This window comes from Talpa occidentalis, unplaced genomic scaffold (assembly GCF_014898055.3).
Source record: "Talpa occidentalis isolate TD23 unplaced genomic scaffold, MPIMG_talOcc4v2.1 talOcc4.5, whole genome shotgun sequence".
Taxonomy (NCBI): Eukaryota; Metazoa; Chordata; class Mammalia; order Eulipotyphla; family Talpidae; genus Talpa; species Talpa occidentalis.
This window is the reverse complement of record NW_023604861.1, coordinates 133,492,313-133,510,190: the sequence shown is the minus strand read 5'-3', so window position 1 is coordinate 133,510,190 and position 17,878 is coordinate 133,492,313. Positions and strand designations below refer to the sequence as shown.

Here is a 17,878-nt window from a genome sequence, read left to right as displayed (position 1 = left end):
AGTTGCTGAAATAATATAAAGCCATCATCTCCAGCATAGGACATGCTTACATGACTAGTTACCTTTAATGAAATTACCAAGCAAACAGTAATAAATCACTTACTTTGAAAAGTTCACTAATTTCAGCAGTTCTCGCCTCTTCTTGTGCTCCTCTGTTTTTTTCTTGGCAGGTCCCTCATCAGCTGGAGAAAGGTCCTCGTAGGCGATGCCATCAACGTCTATTTCACCAGGTAACGCAAATCTACAAGAAAGAAAGTCAAGTCTATTTTGAGCAATCTTTTAATTTCAGTTAGTGAAAGATGCACTCCGCACCTTTAGCAGATTTTATTATTAAGCAAATTTCCAATTTAAAAGAGAGCTTTTGCTATTGCAAGTAAAGCAATTCACTCGTTATATCCAAAAAATGGGAAAGAAGTCAGTCATAATCATCATATATAGAAATACTAATATTGCACGAAAAGAAAACTACTTAGAGAAATCACATGAGGTTATATTCACCCACTGTTAAACAGTCAATGAGGAAGGTTTTGCCCAGAGTTTACAAGTTGTATGGCTTCTATGTAAGGTCTTAAAAAGTGATGACTTAAAAAGTGATGACTGTGAATCTCATTTACATCATGTGTTTGGCAGATACTGTATTATATTTGTATCTCAAAAGAAGTACCAAATAGGGCCTCTCCTGGTGGCGCAGGCAGTGGAGTGCAGCACTGTGAAGCTGTCCGCAGCCTCTACAGCGCGCGGGTTCATTCCAAGCCGACCGGCAAGAAACCCAAATGGTGTGGCAGACCTCTCCTGTCTCACCCGCTGTTCCCCTCAGTGGTGTATTTTGGTCAGTCTGCCTGTTCTGTTCCCTGCTCTGTCTCTGGTGAATCCTCTTACACTCCTGTGCATCTGGCCTGTGCCCTGGCTCTTGTATGCATGAATAAATAAATCTTTAAAAAAAGAAGTACCAAATATCTGATGATCAATGGCTCTTGAAAAAACTTTATTATTATTAATTGACATCCCCATGGTGATTAAAAGTTAGAGGTGCTGTCACAAGACATGTGATTTGATCAAAGTGATTCTGTTAAGGTCTGAAGCTACAGAGAAAGTGAAGGAAGCTGGAACTTGTCTGAGGAAGTTCCTCTTTCCTGGAAGCACACACAGGTATGTGTCTTCAGCCCCAACTTAGGAATAGCTGACATTCATACATGTTTGTAGCATGTACTCGTATTAGCATCAAGCTATCACACATAAACATATATACCTTTAAGGACAGCAAGCTATGGCCTCAGATATAAAAACACTGATCAAAGGCAGCTGCTTTATCACAGAATAAACCAAATCAGGGGAAGTTTACCCTTCCCATGGTCTCAGGGAAGGGTAAGCCACCTTTACTTTTGAATTCCAGTCCTTCTGTAACCAACCTGCCATCATCTGTTCCTTTTCCTATTGCTAAAAGAGCCTCCAGGTCTGTGCCTTTTAATCCATACTGAAGTAGCTCTTTTGCGGCATCCACATTTTCAGGAACTCTTTCCAAACACTCATGAAGAACCCACGATCGTTTCTTTATTTTACTCTAGGTACAAAAAATAAAATAAAAATAAAAGAGAGTCATTAAAGAACCCATAACACCTGAGAGCCCCTGACAACTGCCTTCTGAAGTGGTAAAGCTATTCCTGAGGGAGTGTGGAGCCTAAGAAGTTGGCAACACACGGTAGGTGCTGAAAAAGCTCAACACAACTTAATTCCACAAAGGTGATTAGAGTTGGGTGAAGGAAATGTGACTCCAACTGCTCTCTTTCCTCTTCTAATGAAACACAAAGCTCGTTTTCATTTTCTTGGAAACATAAAAAGATCTTTCCAAACTTTAATAGTTGGTCTTTAGTTTGCATTTGGCCTGTATAACAGAGAATACAGAGCAGAGAAAATCTATATCCTATTTAAACAAGCATGCTTAACTTGGAAACAAAACTAATGAGGCGCAGCATACCAAGGTTCTTTGTTTACTTGGCCATGAGATACACCACAAGGCGCAGACGATAATTTAAACATAAAATCCAGAGTATGCTATTCTTTGAAAAGCCCAAAGGCCTATTCCTCCCTTCTAACAGTTTCTTCCAACTCCATTCAAAATCCTGGGCTTGTCCTCATGCTAGAAAGTCACTGTGTTTATCAATTTGAAGTAAGATTTGGGTCACACCCACTGTTTCCATGAACCTCTATCACATCAATTCTTTCCAAAATATCCTTGTTTCCCCTGCTCCATGACTCTGCTTCATACACTGCAGAGTGCCTTGCCCTGAGCAGGGCCTCCCACCACCACTTTCCTCCCACTCCATTTTACCTTCTATACCACCTTCCTCTGCACCTCCAAAGTCAAAATTCCACAACAGTTCCCGTACCCTAAAAAGCCTAAGTCAACCCAGGCTCTCAACATTCTCCTGAATCCAAATCAATCTTTCTTTTCATAAGTCCCCATTTTCACTATCATCGAAGGTTGACTTTGAATCCTTTCAAATCCCTGCTCAGAATACTTTTGTCACATGACATCTTCCATACCCAGAATTTATAATGATCACCACCCTCAAGGGGTACCACCCCATGTATCTGAAACTTTCCTGTGTGGTCACTTACTTTAGGAATGAAGCTTGTCTCATCAGTAAGATGATAAGTTCCCTAAATACAAGGCCATATTAGTGCCACCTCCGTAACCTGCACTGCCCCGGTCTAGTGTTCTTTCTCTTACTTGCCTATTTTACTGAATTAAGTATTTTCCCCAATTAAAAAAAAAGTACTTGCTGGGTCTCTACCAATACCTGTCAGCTCCTTCAGAGACCAAAGGTGTCCTTTACTGTGTGCCAGAGGAAGTCATTACGTGGGTTCACATGACCGCACGGGCGCACTCCTCGGGGTGTGAAGGAAGCAGGACAGTACAGGTTTAGTGTTCTGACACTCCACAGGAACACAAGCAATTTCATCATCTTCTGTTTTGTTTTTATCCACTATCTCTCATGTTCTCTCACCTCTGATGTGTTACTTATATGAATAGATTACTTTTCTGTTTAGTTGAAACATCAAATTCTTACGTGCACCTTTTACAGATTACATCTTTGTTTATTTTGAATTACTCGTGCACAAAACTTTTCTGGAAAAACAGTTCTGAGTTTTTCTAAGAACATTTCTTAGAATCACCTCAAATAAAAGGGCATTTTCCTTTCTAAATGTCAGGTGAGTAGTCAGACCCTTATAAAAGTGTGCCATTAGTGTCTGGCAGTCTTGATGTGTCATTACCTATTCACCAACTCACCTTCACCAGTCTCTTCACAGCCAGCTAGGGGATGGCGAGCAACGCAGTACTAAATTTGATCTACAGAGGGTGCTGGAGAGCCACTGCACAGGGGAAGGCTCTGTTTTCTAGTCCAGACGTGCTCTGGCTTTCTCCTGGCTCCTTAGGCTTGGCAGCCAGCAGGGCATGGAGGGGACTTTCGGTGGGGCTTCTACCCCCTTTCCTCTAACTGAGGACAATTTCCATTGAGTTCCAGTGGCACTACTGTGGGCAGATTCCTTCCAAATGAACTTCTCAGGTGCCTGAGGGGACGTTTCCCAGGCTAGGCCAACCTGCAATCAGTGGGAGTTTTTCCTTTTCAGTCCCAGTCCTGGACCTGGTTACTTATCTACCAACCCTAAGCAATCCTCCTGCTGGTGGGGGTTTCCTGCTTACCAGTCCCCCAAACTCGGCACACTGGCACCCCAACCACAGGCATCTAGCCTGCCTCTCTACCCCACCTCTCCCTGCCCACAAACCTTGACAAGTATGGGATGCCTGGCCCAAGGCATCCCAGAGAACTTCTCTTCTATCCAATGTGCATTAACCGCCCTTGTCCCGTGAGGTCTGGATCCCAACCTGGGGGGAGAAGGCTTCTTTCCAAGTATGTCCCCACCTTGGGTATGCCCCTTCAGTCCTAGGGTATTCCTTAGAGTTCTCTTCACAACTTTATAGTGACTCTCTCATCACTGAAACTAAATCTCCATATTAAAACTTTTCCTGTTCAAATTGCTATGTGGTTCAGGATCCTGTCATGATCCTGATGATGGAAATGGAGAGAGGAGATATGTCAGAGAAAGGAACAGGCCATGCCCAGGGAAGAAGCTGCCTTATGAGTATTTGGGCCAACAGAACCTGGTAACAAGATACTTTTTCCAGGTTCAGTAAAATACACTTCAGATACTGTGAAGCCCTACAACCAAAAGATAGTCTGCAAGTTTGAACTTTACCACATTTCCAAAACATTGAAATATACCAGGTAATTCTGAATTGAAGCGATGTTGACTGCAGACTTCCTCCACTGCCTCTGATACACCAGGTCAGTGTCCAGGCCGTAGGTCTGAGCCAGAGACAAGGCTTCCTCATACTCTTCACTGTCAATCTTTGAACAAGGAAAAGGAAAGAGCAATGTCACTTTTCTGAACTGTCCCCAGAGTCACTGCAATGATTTGATACCTGATAACAACCCCTTAACCTGGTCGGCACCAGCTATTTCCGTGAGCACTGTGGCACCTGGGGCTCACCCACATTCTGAAGGGCAGGTGCATCAGGTATTTCTTTGGGCACTATAGTGGAAGACAGAAGATTAAATGCCCAAATTTAGTGTTAAAAAGACAGCAAAGCCAGGCCAGGAGCACACGAGCTAACACCTGGTCCAAGGCTGTGCCTGCGACTCAAGGGACAGCACCAGTACCTGGAACACACAGTGCTGGTCCAATGTGCTTCCCAAGCCAAGCTCTGACTGGAAGGCAAGTCTGTCACCATCTGGAATCTGAGTAGACAGCTGTTCTTGAACAGATACGGTGAGGACTGAGGCCAAGCCACAAAGTGGAGAGGCTAAGTGGAAAGTTCATCTTTTATCTACTGTTTTAATTCTGATTCCTCAGCCACAAAGGCCAGCTCTGTTTTCAAAAGCTCTGTGACTTGTCCATGATATAAGCATCCCTCTTTAAATGTCATCTTTCTTTAGAAAAATTAGCTTTTCTTCAGTGAGAAAAGATGTGGCGGCAACCCACAGGCCCGGGGTGCGCTCACCTTCCTCTGATACAGCTCCTCTGGGGTGGTTGAGCGCAAACTCACGAGGCGGTAGTTCTTGGTGATGGTGCGTGGGCGCTTCCGCGGCGGTGCGAACCGCTCCATCTCTGTCACCAGGTACAGGCCCTGCTTCACATAGCCGAAGTAGCGAGCCTTGACAGAGGTTTCCTGGTCGGAATCAGAATCCTCTTCACCTTCATCGTCTTCTCCACCCCTCGCCTCCAAACGAGATCGTTTGGGGGCAAGTTTAATCTCACACTAAATTGAGAAAAGAGGGCGTTATATTAATAGTGAGGAACTAGGGACAAGTTCTTAACATTAATGAGATAACATTTTTAATTGTACACTGTTTTGAGTCATTACATCAATCCTGTGATGAATATTGAAAATGGAATTCAAAGGAACTCAACAACAAACATATCCATCAGTGGCTGGAGAAATGCGCAAGGATGCATTTAGCAAACGAACACCTGTTTGCTAACAGGTCGTAAGTATAGGCCTGTAACTATTTCAGGGAAACAAAGGAGCTGAAAATGTCAATTTTTGTACCTGCAGTGAAAATATAAGATGGGCTTTTTAAAAAATCTATTTAGGAAATGAACATGAAGATATGTATTTGCTTTACCAAGAAAAGCTCTCCCACCCTCTTTACAAAGGACTGAGTCTGAAAGCCTGACCGTTAAAGATAACTTTCATTCCAGACTTAAAGAGTTGCTTAAATTTTAAGCCATGGTTCTCTTTAAAGAAAATCTTTAGGCTCAGTAACAAACTTTAAAGAAAAAAGTATTGGGATCTGCAATGAAGTGAAAGTTACTGAAGGTTGCTCCCACTGAAAGACTTAAAAGAAGAGTTTTTCAGTGACAAAAAACATAATGTTAAATAACTGGCCTTGTTTCGCATGTCTTTTGTTATGATAAACATGTTTTTCTTACCAAGAGACCCACAGTTTTTAAGTTGTCCTACTTCGTGGAAATAGGATAAAGTCTCTATTTCTTAGGTAAAAATACCTCCCACATTTTAACATGACTAATGTAGGAAAAAGACAAAAAACCATTGTGTCAGTGAAAACATGCTTTACACAAGAGCAAATGACTACAAATTTTCTTTATTCCCCTACAAGTTTTTAATTGATTAAGTAATACAGATCTCTCTGGTGGTACAAGTCAATCTCCAATTCCAAGCCCTAGTTTTTCTTCAAAGACAAGAAGAAAGATGACAAGATTACTTTCAAACACACGGTTGCTCTAAAAGGGAAAGAAAGCATTACCTCCAAACTTAAAAACCCCCCATCATGGGTAGCAGTGACTTGAGGGGATGGTTCAAACCATTCGCAGGATTTTCCCAGTAAATTCTTCAAGGTTTTCACCGAGGAGACTGTCAAAGCCCCAGAGCAGCGAGCCAAAGTCACGGCACTGTCTGCCCACCAGTTCACATCTATCAGAGGGTAAAGGGACGCTTTCTCTAATGGAGGAAAGGAGTCAACACAAATTATCAGTCGGTGTGGTTCAAATACAAGCCACTAAACCCAATAATCAATTTAAAAATCATACCAAGGCACTAAAGGTATGTTAAATAATAAAAAGAAAGTCACCAAATATTACAAAATGGTAACTCATTTAATAACAATCTGAATGCCAACAATTAGCCAAAGTCCAAAATTCTAGGAATGCAGAGATAAATAAATTACGGTACACAAAGAAAACAGGGCACGTTTCAACACAAAGAGTTAAAAGGTAGGTGTACATATTATGAATAAAATATTTTTTTTTAATATTCCTATATCACCTTTTCAGACAAACAAAAAAGAATTATACCCTTTTAAAAAATATAAGACAGAAATATAATAGTTTCCACTGGTGACTTACTCTTAAATTTGTGAGGGGGGGTCAGGATCCCCAAGAGGCCACTTTCACTTAAGAACTATTTTAAAATAAAAGAAATGGCAGATTTGAGAAATGGTAGATTCAGAAAGGACTTTCTGACCACGGCCTGGTAATACCTTCAGCTGAGAGGTGTCCTCTTGACACCTGGAGGGAAGGAGCATCCATATCTCCAAAGACAGAAGGAAGCCAAGAGGAGTCTGAAAGAAGAGGCCTGGCTAATTGTCGCCTACTTCACTGCCCTTAGCTCATCCCTTTTGTCTTAGGAGATTTTCTATCATTTTCCATTCTTCTCCAAACCTACTATGATAATCTTGTCTTTCACTGCTTCTTCTAGTTTCTATTTCCTTATGAAGGTTCCAGTGTCTCGTGAACCTTGCATTACATAAATCTTATGCTTTTCTTTGGACGATGTCATTTATCAGTGCAATTTACTGGGTCCCAGCCAGAGAATCTACAGGACAATGAGAAAAAGACCTTTTTTCCTCCCCTATACTTGCAAATAATCAGAAAGAGGCAAACACCTTCCAGACCAAAAAAAGAATCTTTAGAGATGAAAATTAATCATTGTTCACCAAACCAAGGCATTCAAAAGGAAATGGCATTATATTACAAGAATTTTATTACCCATTTAATACCTTCCTTGTTTCATAAAGACCTGATGTGATTTAAAGGTAATACTTAAAACCTTGTAAGGTTTAATATTCAAAAATTACAGTTTAAAAATATGTAAACATTTGAGCAAGAAGATAAGAGATTTCAAAACAGGAGCTCAGCTCCATGCGAATAACTCATTATTTCAAGAAAGCACAGACCACAACAACTCAACATTTTCTTCTGACTTAAGCCTAAAGCGATCCAGAGAAATGAGGAACTCTGAAAAATTGTGGCAGAGTCCCTGTGCTTACAGCTAGGTGTACAGAGGGGCAGAAGAGGAGAGGACCATCTAAATACGAAGTCAGCCTTCTGCTCTGACAAGTAATAGCGCGTTTCTGAGTGAATATGTTGGATAATGATATACCAAATGCAAATAACTACTCAATGCTTATTACCCTGTGAAGACTCCCTCTCTATTATCTCCCCTAGAGTATTTAAAAAGGAGTACACTCTCGACCTTTATACTCAGTGTGCCATCTCAAAGGTGGCCTATGGGCAGAATCAAGCTCTACCACCCAGGCTCTCCCTAAGCTTTGGGGGGAAAAAAACCGTAAAACTAATACTCCACCATCAGAAAACTGGACCTCCTGCCATGTTCCAGTTCTGTGAAATATTGGCATTTCTACCAAAGTAAAGCAGAAGTACCTACAGGCCATTTTTTATGGAGGGATAGCTGAACATGTACCTAAAATGTGCTGCTTTGACACGAGGATTATTTTGAGCTGGAACACTCACTGTCCTCCCCCTATTTACCTAAATACAGAACATAAATTTGCAAAGGTGCCCCTTCTCTCTACCAGGAAGGACAAGAATTAATCACCAAAGACAACTCTAGATCCCTAACCACCCAGGGACTGCATCAGAGGAATCCACACGACACATTTACTAACTAGTCCTTATTTTCAATTAGTTTCACCATGTATTTGTCTTCCCACAAAGACACCCCCTGTGGCCCCTAGAAATTCAAAGTTCTTTTCCTTTAGCTAGTCACTCCCCACAAATGTACTGCTCCTTGGTAATAGGCTTTATAAGCACAACTCCCAACCAACCCCAAGAGGGTGCTCCATTGCATGAGTCCCGGCCCATGCTAAGAAGACACTTCTGCTTTTCCCACTGATCCGTCTTTTTGTCAATCGAATTTTATAGCACCCAGCCACAGAGCTTCGGCGGGTAGGAAGGAAGAGACTTTTTCTCCCCCTCCACATATTGTCTCGTATAAAGAGTGCCAGTATTACACAATAGGAGTCTCCTAAGGTTTTAATTATCACACTTTATACAACTCACCTTTGATTTTTTTCCTCTTCTCAGTTGAGAGTCTCCAACCAGGATTAAGGTCATCAAAGCCTGGCTAAAAATAAAAAATATGCAGGTCTTCTTTAATCAACAATGTGAAAAAAGTCTAAGATCTTCAAGAACTGTGGATTAATTAAAAAATTAAATAGGGCCTCCCTGGTGGCACAGGCGGTTGAGCGCCACGTTGTAGAGCTGTCTACAGCCTCCGTAGTGCGGGTTCGATCCCAGCCAGCCGGGGAGAATCCCACATGGCGCGGCAGACCTCTCCTGTCTCGCCCGCTGCTCCCCCCAGCAGAGCATTTCGTCAGTCTGCCTGTTCTATTCCCTGCTCTGTCTCTGGTGAATCCTCTCACCCTCCCGCGCATCTGGCCTGTACCCCGTTTCTTGTATAAATAAATCTTAAAAAAAAAATTAAGTAACAAAATATAGAAACAGTGCTTTCCTTTGATCTCCCAGTTAAACCGAGTTGAAATTTACACTTCTCCAAAATCTTGAAAAGCAATTGTTCTAACACTCAAAAAGAGCACATACAAGTATTGTGACTAAACTTAATGAAGAAAATAGTGTGAATGTGCAAAGGACAGTAAGAATAGCAAGGACACAATTAGCAAAACAAAACAAGATACACTAACTCCACATTACTCACACACATACTGGCCTAGCTGCTGGGAGGAGAACCATGCTGCCCTGTGAATCAACACTGGCCTGGCTACAGCCCTTCCTTTACCCTCCCAGACCTGGCTCCACAGCTCTGAGACAGGCCCCGGCAACCTTCTTATGACTGAAAATGTATCAAGTAAAAAAAAATGTAACCAAGAAATCCTCAAACTGAATCCATTCATATTCTAATCTCATGGCAGGCAGCATGCTCACCATGCTCTCAAGTATAAAACAACTGAGATTAAGCCACTGCCAGACACCCTCTTGTCTCACTGTTAATTACTTAATTTTTAGAATTACAATAGCGCAGGAAAAGATAAGCAAAAATCATTTGGGTATTTAACGTGCACTCTTAAGCCTAAAAATGTGATGCTATACTTAAGTCAAATGTTTTTTCATCTAATGCCACAGAATAAGCATCTATGTTTCATTACCAATTTATCAGGGGCTGACATTTTAGTCTATTAAAATTGACATTTTTTCTTTTAGTGGCCTGAAAGAATCTGCTCTCCACTACTATGAAAGTCACCCAGAGTAGTTAGTCCCTGAGAAGAGATGACAGAATTCTTCAAACATGATTCAGAACAAAAGTTACCATGGAAGAGGCTATTTATATGAAGGGGAAAAATGGATTATTCTGGTACATTTAATCATCAAAACAGGATGATTAATTTTAAAGGAATTAGAATACACCACAGTACATATTACTGAAAACGATCAACTAAACTCAAGTTCTATTGGACTGTTTACAAGAACATCAGAAGTTCTGGGATCCTGTGACTTCTCACAGCACCTGCGCCACAGCACCGTGTACACACCACCGTGCAGATGTGACATGGGAGTCTCCCTCCTCACACTTGGGTGTACCCAGGAGAGTGTGGAGTAACAGTTTAAAACTTTAGGGCCAGCAAACAATTGTGATTCAGCCCTGAGTAAATTAAGGGATGTCTAGATCACAAGGAAATATAACAAAATACCTTGGGGAAAAATTTTAAATCATCTCACTGGCATAAGCACTTTGAGAATCCAAAATGGGTCTGTCTTCCTCAAAGTTAATGATGAGAAAGAGCACCATGAACACATAGTAACATTCTGTGAGAGCCAGTCTCCAGACACTCTGGGGGGGGGGGGGTGGAGGAGCGGGGGCGGAAGACTGTGGCATGCTGACTGCTTAAATAACGGGTATCCCCTGCAAATTCAGTGCTACACACAAGCATTCCGGATTTCTGTCAGTCTTGTATTGCCAGATTTATCACAGCGCCATCCCAGTAGCTGAATGCGAACGAGTGAACAAATTCATGAATCCCTTAAATCCTTTAAATCACTAAGCTCTAACTGGAATGTCCAGGCCACTGGGAGATCAGCTGGCAGTGTGCTGTCTCCCCACGCCCTCTCCACAGTGTGGCTTTCTCTGCCAATAAAGCAGCTACTGGGCCTCCCCGGTGGCGCAGCGGTTGAGCGCTGGGTTGCGAAGCTGCCCGCGGCCTCTGCGGCGCCGGTTCGATCCCCGGCTGCTCCCCGGCCACCGGCGGAGGATCCCACATGGTGCGCAGACCTCTCCTGCCACCCGCTGCTCCCCTCAGCAGTGTGCTTCAGTCCTTCTGCCTGCTCTGCTCCCCGCTCTGGCTCTGGTGAATTCTCTCACCCTCCCGTGCTTCTGACTGTACCCAGTGCATGTATAGACAAAACAAACAAACAAACAAAAATAAATAAATAAAACATGCCTCTATAAAATAAAATAAAATTAAAAAAAAAAATCTTAAAAAAAAATAAATAAATAAAGCAGCTACTTCCCATCCCCCTCCTCCTACCCCAACCACCCATCTGCTTTCTATCTCTGTGGATCTACCAGTTCCAGAGGGTTCATATAAAAAGTTCAAACAACCTTTCGTGTCTGGCTTCCTTCGTGGACCACGACCTTCTCAAGGGCCATCCATGTTGCTGCATGGAGCAGAATTTCATTTCTGCTGATGGCTGCACACCATCTGCTGGCGCAGAGCCATCATCTACCCCACTCTTCCGTTAATGGGCATGTGGGTTGTCTCTCCCTTGTGGCTGGTGTGAACTGTACTGCCATGAGCATGGGCTTGAGCACGGTGTTCAATTCTTCTGGGCATACGCCCAACTATCTGCTTTTAGTCATAGCAGATTTCATTCTAGATACCTGAACCAAATGCTGAACTTTGCAATATGCAGAGCTTTGTGGAGCTACATTATACACAAGAGACCCACACAAAATTTCCAATGTAACTGCATCAGGCAGAGGTGGCACTCCAGACTGCCTGCCCCTCACTGCTTGGTAAGCCGCCATTCCACTGCTCCCCTTATATCATTCACACTGGCCCAAATTTACCTCCATTGAACACAGGAACCCACTGGTAGGGACAAGAGCAACTTGGCCATAGTTTATGACATTGGGTTCACACTCTGTGGGCCGATGCTTCGTGGACAGGATCCCCACACTGCCATAACCCCCATGAAAGCACACCAGGGGGCATTCTCTCCCGGCACCTGCTGATCGATCTGAGGAGCAATCTCCATGTCAGAACTGTTTGCAGGACACGCTGCCCTACGTCTGGAAACAGCCTAAAGTGCCCTGGCTTCACGGTGTGCAGGAGGATGTCCTGAGAAGACCAGATTTTACACAGAAAGGCTATTGTGACATAAAGGCAATCTTTCAAATGTTGATTCATTTCACAAAAATGTATTAGCATTGAACATGCCCAAGTCCTGTGGAAGTAATATATAGTCAGTGCCCATTTTCCAGGAGCTGAGGAAACAGCTACGGATTATACAATTAATTACATGGCTGTCAGCTTCTCTGTATCCTTCACTGATTCATCCACTTAACAAAATTAGTCTAGTACCTACTATGTGTCAAAGAGAAAATAAAACTAAAGTGAAAAGGTAAGTTTTGTGTACTACATCTAAGTACAAATAGGCAAGCAATAAAACTTCTACAGTGAATAATGAAGGCCAAAAATGAGATGTAAATATATAAACATAACATATGGGAAATGCTTGAAATGAAAATCACTTGAGCAATTTTATTATATTCCCGACATGAACAAAACTTAATACTCACAGATTTCTAGCCAGATGGATTTTCATATTGACAATGAAAGCCAAAGTATTTAATCAACTCAAAACTGGATGGAAGTAAATCAGAATAGGCACTTCCACAACTATCTTTAATCATTAGATTTTACAGAGAAAACACTCAATCACACAGAGCATATTATGAAAACTAATAAAGTCATGAATTAGATGAAGAAAGTGCCAGAAGAGCTGAACTCACAATCCGATGAATGAGTTGAAGGTTGTACCGAGCAGCAGTAACATGAGTTCCTTTTCAGGCAAAGTTCACACTAAAATTACAAGCAGACTACATAATATACATTACCATATAGTCCATTTGAAACTAACTGGCTGTCCATCCATTTCCTAGAAAAGCTACAAAGAGAGGCAAAGTTCTGTCCTTCCTGCTGACCCAAGGCCATTGACTTACAGACAGATGAGGGAAAAGCCACTGTTTCAGTGTTTCCAGCTGTTTAAGTGTTTCTAAATGTTTTCAGTCGTGCATGAATACACAAAAAGACACCCATATTTGGTGAATGCCATTATGCCTCTCTTACTAATATTTTCACATTTCTAGTGCTCACACAACTCTATGAAGTGTGATTCGTACAAACCACACGAACGATCTCCCCTGCCTTGTTTCCTGTTAGCAACAGAGCCAAAAGCCAATTTGCTCAGATTAAAGTCAGTATTTCTAAATGTAAGAACCATGAGAAGATACCCTGGAAAAAAAGCTTAACTATGGAATCAAAGACCTAAGTATTAATTTCAACATTTAGTATTAGAAGTTAACTTCTTTTAGCACTGTTCCCATCTATTAAAATGAGTTTGAGAACAGTTTTTAATGAGGTTGTCATGAAACAAATGACATAGATGAAAGCTGCTTTGTGAATAGCCAAGCTTTACCACTCAAATGCTATTTATTCCCAACAGCCCTCCACCCCACCATCACCACTGAATCATGAGCCTTTCCTCTGAGCTTATCTTTTCATGATATTAACATGCTGTTTCATTGAGCTGCTTTTATTGAGCTGCTTTTAATTTCCTTTGCAAGACTATGAACTTCTGTCGCAGCGGGCTGAGCGCAGCGCTGTGAAGCTGTCTGCAGCCTCTGCAGCATGGGCTGGATTCCCGGCTGGCCAAGGGGATTCCCACATGGCATGGCAGACCTCTCCCGTCTTGCCCGCTGCTCCCCTCAGCAGTGTACTTTGGTCCGTCTGCCTGTTCTGCTCCCTGCTCTGTCTCTGGTGAATCCTCTCACCCTCCCGCGCCTCTGACCTATACCCCAGTTCTTGTAAAAAAAAAAAAATAAATAAAAGACTATGAACTTTTGAAGGGCAAGGACTGTGATTTACTACATTTTCTCCTCTAGCACTGATTACACTTTTCTACTCTAGCATCTCTAGCCAACAGTTGCACTTTATTATTTTATGAGTATGTTATTATAAATATAGTAACAACCCACTCCTATAGTAGAACTTTTATATACAAGCTCTGTACACTCACTCCAGTGCACTACCTATTAGTGGCTTCCTTTATACACAAAAGTGCAAACCTAGAACACTCAGCCCACTGTGATTAGTCCCCAGGATAGAGGTGAAGGTCACAAGCAAAGTGCAGCTGCTGAAATCATCTTGCTAGCCCAAGCTACCACCCATACCTCATGTCATAATACATCAGAAGTACTCAGCTATCTAATATAAAGTTAAGCGTTTTCAGTGAGAGACTATCTCAGTGGTTCTGTGGTGCTCCAGGAACCAGCACACACTACCGAGCTAAAGAACTGAACACACTTGAGAGAGCTGAAGAAATCTGGTTGTTCACAGATTTCAGTGCACATTCACCGAGGAAAGGGTTTTGTCTGTGTATCTTTAAAGACGATCAAATTAAAAGAACTAATGTTAAAAAGAGAGTAATAATAGTGATTTTAACTATTCCTAACTTAGTACATAAAAACCTGATCTTTCAAACAGCCAGATGTTAACTAAGCTAACTCATGACATACCAAGGGGGGGGATTGTGCAAGACATGCTGACATTCTCTAACCTAATGAATAGGGACTTTTTTTCCTACATTTTTTGGTTATTTTTAATGCATTTATTTTCCTAGATAATCATAGGAAAAGCAGGGAACTAAGTCAGAGAGATCCAAAATCAAATCTCAGCTCCACTGTTTACTTCACAAATAAGTGGAAACAAAATAAGTGCTAAATAATAACTGAGTAAAAATATTAAAGCTACAAAACTACTGTATGCATGTATCTCTATTCTACTGAGCTGGATAAGCCTGAAATAAGTGTAACCTAAGAGCTCAGAATGTTCTGCGAAAATGTTGGCACCTCCTAGGAGTTTGTTCAAAAGAATCTCACTAGGATGGCGCTTGAGACACAATGCTGGTTTGCCCTCACCGCTCCACAGCACACACCTCTGTGCCCATTTCTGAATTCCCTTTCTTTCCTGTCACACTACTTTTCTGATGGCCTATTCCAAATTACTGAGATAGTCACACATAGTTGTTCCCCGGTATCAAGATTTTTAAACAATTTTCAATCTGTTTTAATAGAATCAGTTTTAATACAAATAATTGATCAATAACATTAATGAGCTAAATGGCAAAAAAAAAGTCTAACCAGTGAAAAATTCAATACACGACAATAAGGACTATAACAAATGCAAGAAAGGGGGGGCAGGGGGTTTTCCAGATTTTCAGTAATAGTCTCTTTATGCTACACGATTGACATTCTGGGATACCTGCAACATGAAATCTTTTTTTTTTTTTTTTTTGGTACATATTTTATTTTGTATAATTCTTACATCTTTTTTCATCTTTGCACAATGTATGCATTTTCATTTTGGTTATATTCCCCATAAACTGCACCTCCCCCCCTTATTTTGACTCTAGTCCTTCCTTTCCCTGCCCCTCCCCTCCCCAGTGTGTCGCTGGTTTATAGTTGTTGATTTTGATTTTTACTTTGTATTGATTAGTCTTTTTCCTGGTCTCTTATTTAGGTTTTCTAGATTCCTGCTAGGAGTGAGACCACCCAGTATTTTTCTTTTTCTTTCTGGCTTATTTCAATGAGCATGATCCCTTCTAGCTCCATCCAGCAACATGAAATCTTAAATATGTTTCAAAATGTGATAAATATTTCTATTAAGTAAATGAAAATAATTTAAGAAACAAAAAGCAAAAGGGAAAGAAGAGTATAATATTCACAGTTTTTTCTTCATTTAAGAAAAAATTGCCCAAATGGACAATTTCCTGCATTTAATAGAACATCAGGCTCTTCCGGATGACAAGCGCTGAAAGTTTCATCATTAAACATTGATAACCGTGATAAATAAAGTGCTACTTGGCTCAATTATCTGACATGCCAACCTAAATACATTAGACAAGTGGTCCTGACAGTTGATTCACTCCAATTCTACAGAAAAGACTGAAGCCAATTTAGGCTGTAATTTCAAGGGAAAAAGAAAATATGACCCTTGAATCCAGCTACTATAATTGAAGTCTGAGAAGCACCTCTTTTATTCTGAACAAATTTAAATCCAACAAGTGGGGGGGAGGGTGTCAAGATGTGGAAATTAAATTGAATTCAAAGCAGGCAGCAACTAGGGGGAGAAAGGCAAAAAAAAAAAATTTGAGGAACATCCCAAACAAATAAATTTAAGTGTATAAAAAAGTAAGAAAATATAAAGCCATCTTCTTTTTAGCTGATATGCTTAAAAAAAAACAAACACCTAACTGCTTTTTGTGATTAAGAATTCTCTTAAGAGTGCATTTAACTGATGAAGTGGAATTCAAAAGATTTTTGGTATAAGACACTGATCTGTTCAGTGAATGCACTCCAATCTGAGAATTACAAAACTATCCACCAAAGCTGGCAGAAGGCTACCCCTGTAGGAATAGGGGAATGGGGAAATGAGAACAGGGGAATTAATCCTTAAAGTGCTGAAATGCAAGAGCCAGAGAAAAGTAAAAATTTTCCCTGTAGTCTTTAAATCTTAGCTCCATCACAATACTCAGTGTTATATGCGCAGACTTTACTTACTTGCCCATAGTGATTCTAGATTATGATACATACTAATTCTATTTATAAATAAAGCATTTAGTTTTTGAAACTTGTCATTTCAAGACACTAAAAAATAAAAGTTCTATTTTCTCTTATCTTCTCCTTCTAAGGCCAATATTACTAATTTTGCAAGACTCAGGAAGAACTTTCACTGAAAAATTAATAGCAAAAGTGAGTTTCTGCTGTAACAGTGAGTGGATAGCTCACATGCAGTATAGACAGCACACTGTACTTCAATAAAACCAGTGCACAGCACTAATCTGCCCTTCCTACTGTACTGATGGCGTGATGAGTTAACTAAAGCTTTGGAACGAGGAGAATAAAAGCTGTGCACCACAGTAAAGTATCAACGACATGAAATCAGCACTGTCAGTACTCACCCGTAAGCAAGAATCATTCTAAGAATAATCATTCAGGAAACATACCTGCTCACTTTGATTCCATTCCCCTTGCTGCTTCAGTGATGGAATGGCCCAGATGCTCAGTTTCCCTGAGAAGTGAATCGTTGCAAGAGAGGTCCCATCTGGAGAAAGACTCATCTTAAAGATGCCGTCCTATAATAATAACATGACAGTAATGTTAGAGCACAGACTGGCAGTCACGCACGGAGGTCATAACTGATGCCTCATAATTAGGGTCCCCACAGCCTCAGAGAACCACAAATGTTCTATATGCTCTAACACATAAAAACTGGGCTCGTGCCCTTAAAACAGTTTTTAATCTAGTACTATAATTTACATATAACCCAAAATTCAAATATGCAAGCATTCCTTTATATTACACATCAATTATCACATTTATAATACCTTTTATGGGCAGATATTGACCAGATTTTGAATTTTGGGTCTACAGATTCCATATGCATAAAATGTCTGGAATAGTCTATATGTCACATATGGGCCAGAACCTCTTGCTATGGAAAAGAAGGAAAGAAAGAGAGAGATGGAGGAAAAGAGGGTCCAAGACTGATAGGCACAGAAGCGGTAAAGGGTAAATGCCTTCCTTAGTTTAAGGAATACTGTGAGTGTTTAAGATCTTCCAAATTTGTTGGCAAATTATCCAACTTAAGGAATCTAATTATTGCCACAGAACAGAGAAACTTTACGGTGTGCTGATTTTACAAGGTCAGTTTAAGGGTACATAGCGAAAACCTTGTCTTTCTTGTCATATTTGTCC

The 17,878-nt window shown here is 41.0% G+C and overlaps 1 protein-coding gene and 1 long non-coding RNA gene across 2 annotated transcripts in view; one reads left to right on the top strand and one right to left on the bottom strand.

Moving 5' to 3' along the window:
• NBAS (NBAS subunit of NRZ tethering complex) overlaps window positions 1–17,878 on the bottom strand; it is a 253,228-nt gene that overhangs the window by 174,354 nt on the left and 60,996 nt on the right. The window contains exons 13-19 of the mRNA XM_037528501.2: window positions 17,128–17,256; window positions 8,887–8,950; window positions 6,333–6,526; window positions 5,066–5,323; window positions 4,287–4,412; window positions 1,410–1,561; window positions 104–241 (exon numbers count right to left, since the gene is read on the bottom strand). Of these exons, the coding sequence (XP_037384398.1) occupies window positions 104–241; window positions 1,410–1,561; window positions 4,287–4,412; window positions 5,066–5,323; window positions 6,333–6,526; window positions 8,887–8,950; window positions 17,128–17,256 (1,061 nt within the window). The remainder of the gene's footprint in view (window positions 1–103; window positions 242–1,409; window positions 1,562–4,286; window positions 4,413–5,065; window positions 5,324–6,332; window positions 6,527–8,886; window positions 8,951–17,127; window positions 17,257–17,878) is intronic.
• LOC119259544 (uncharacterized) lies at window positions 108–10,669 on the top strand. Its single transcript, XR_008554169.1, has 4 exons — window positions 108–230; window positions 1,075–1,149; window positions 1,566–1,699; window positions 10,045–10,669. It is a non-coding gene; the product is annotated as an uncharacterized LOC119259544 (long non-coding RNA).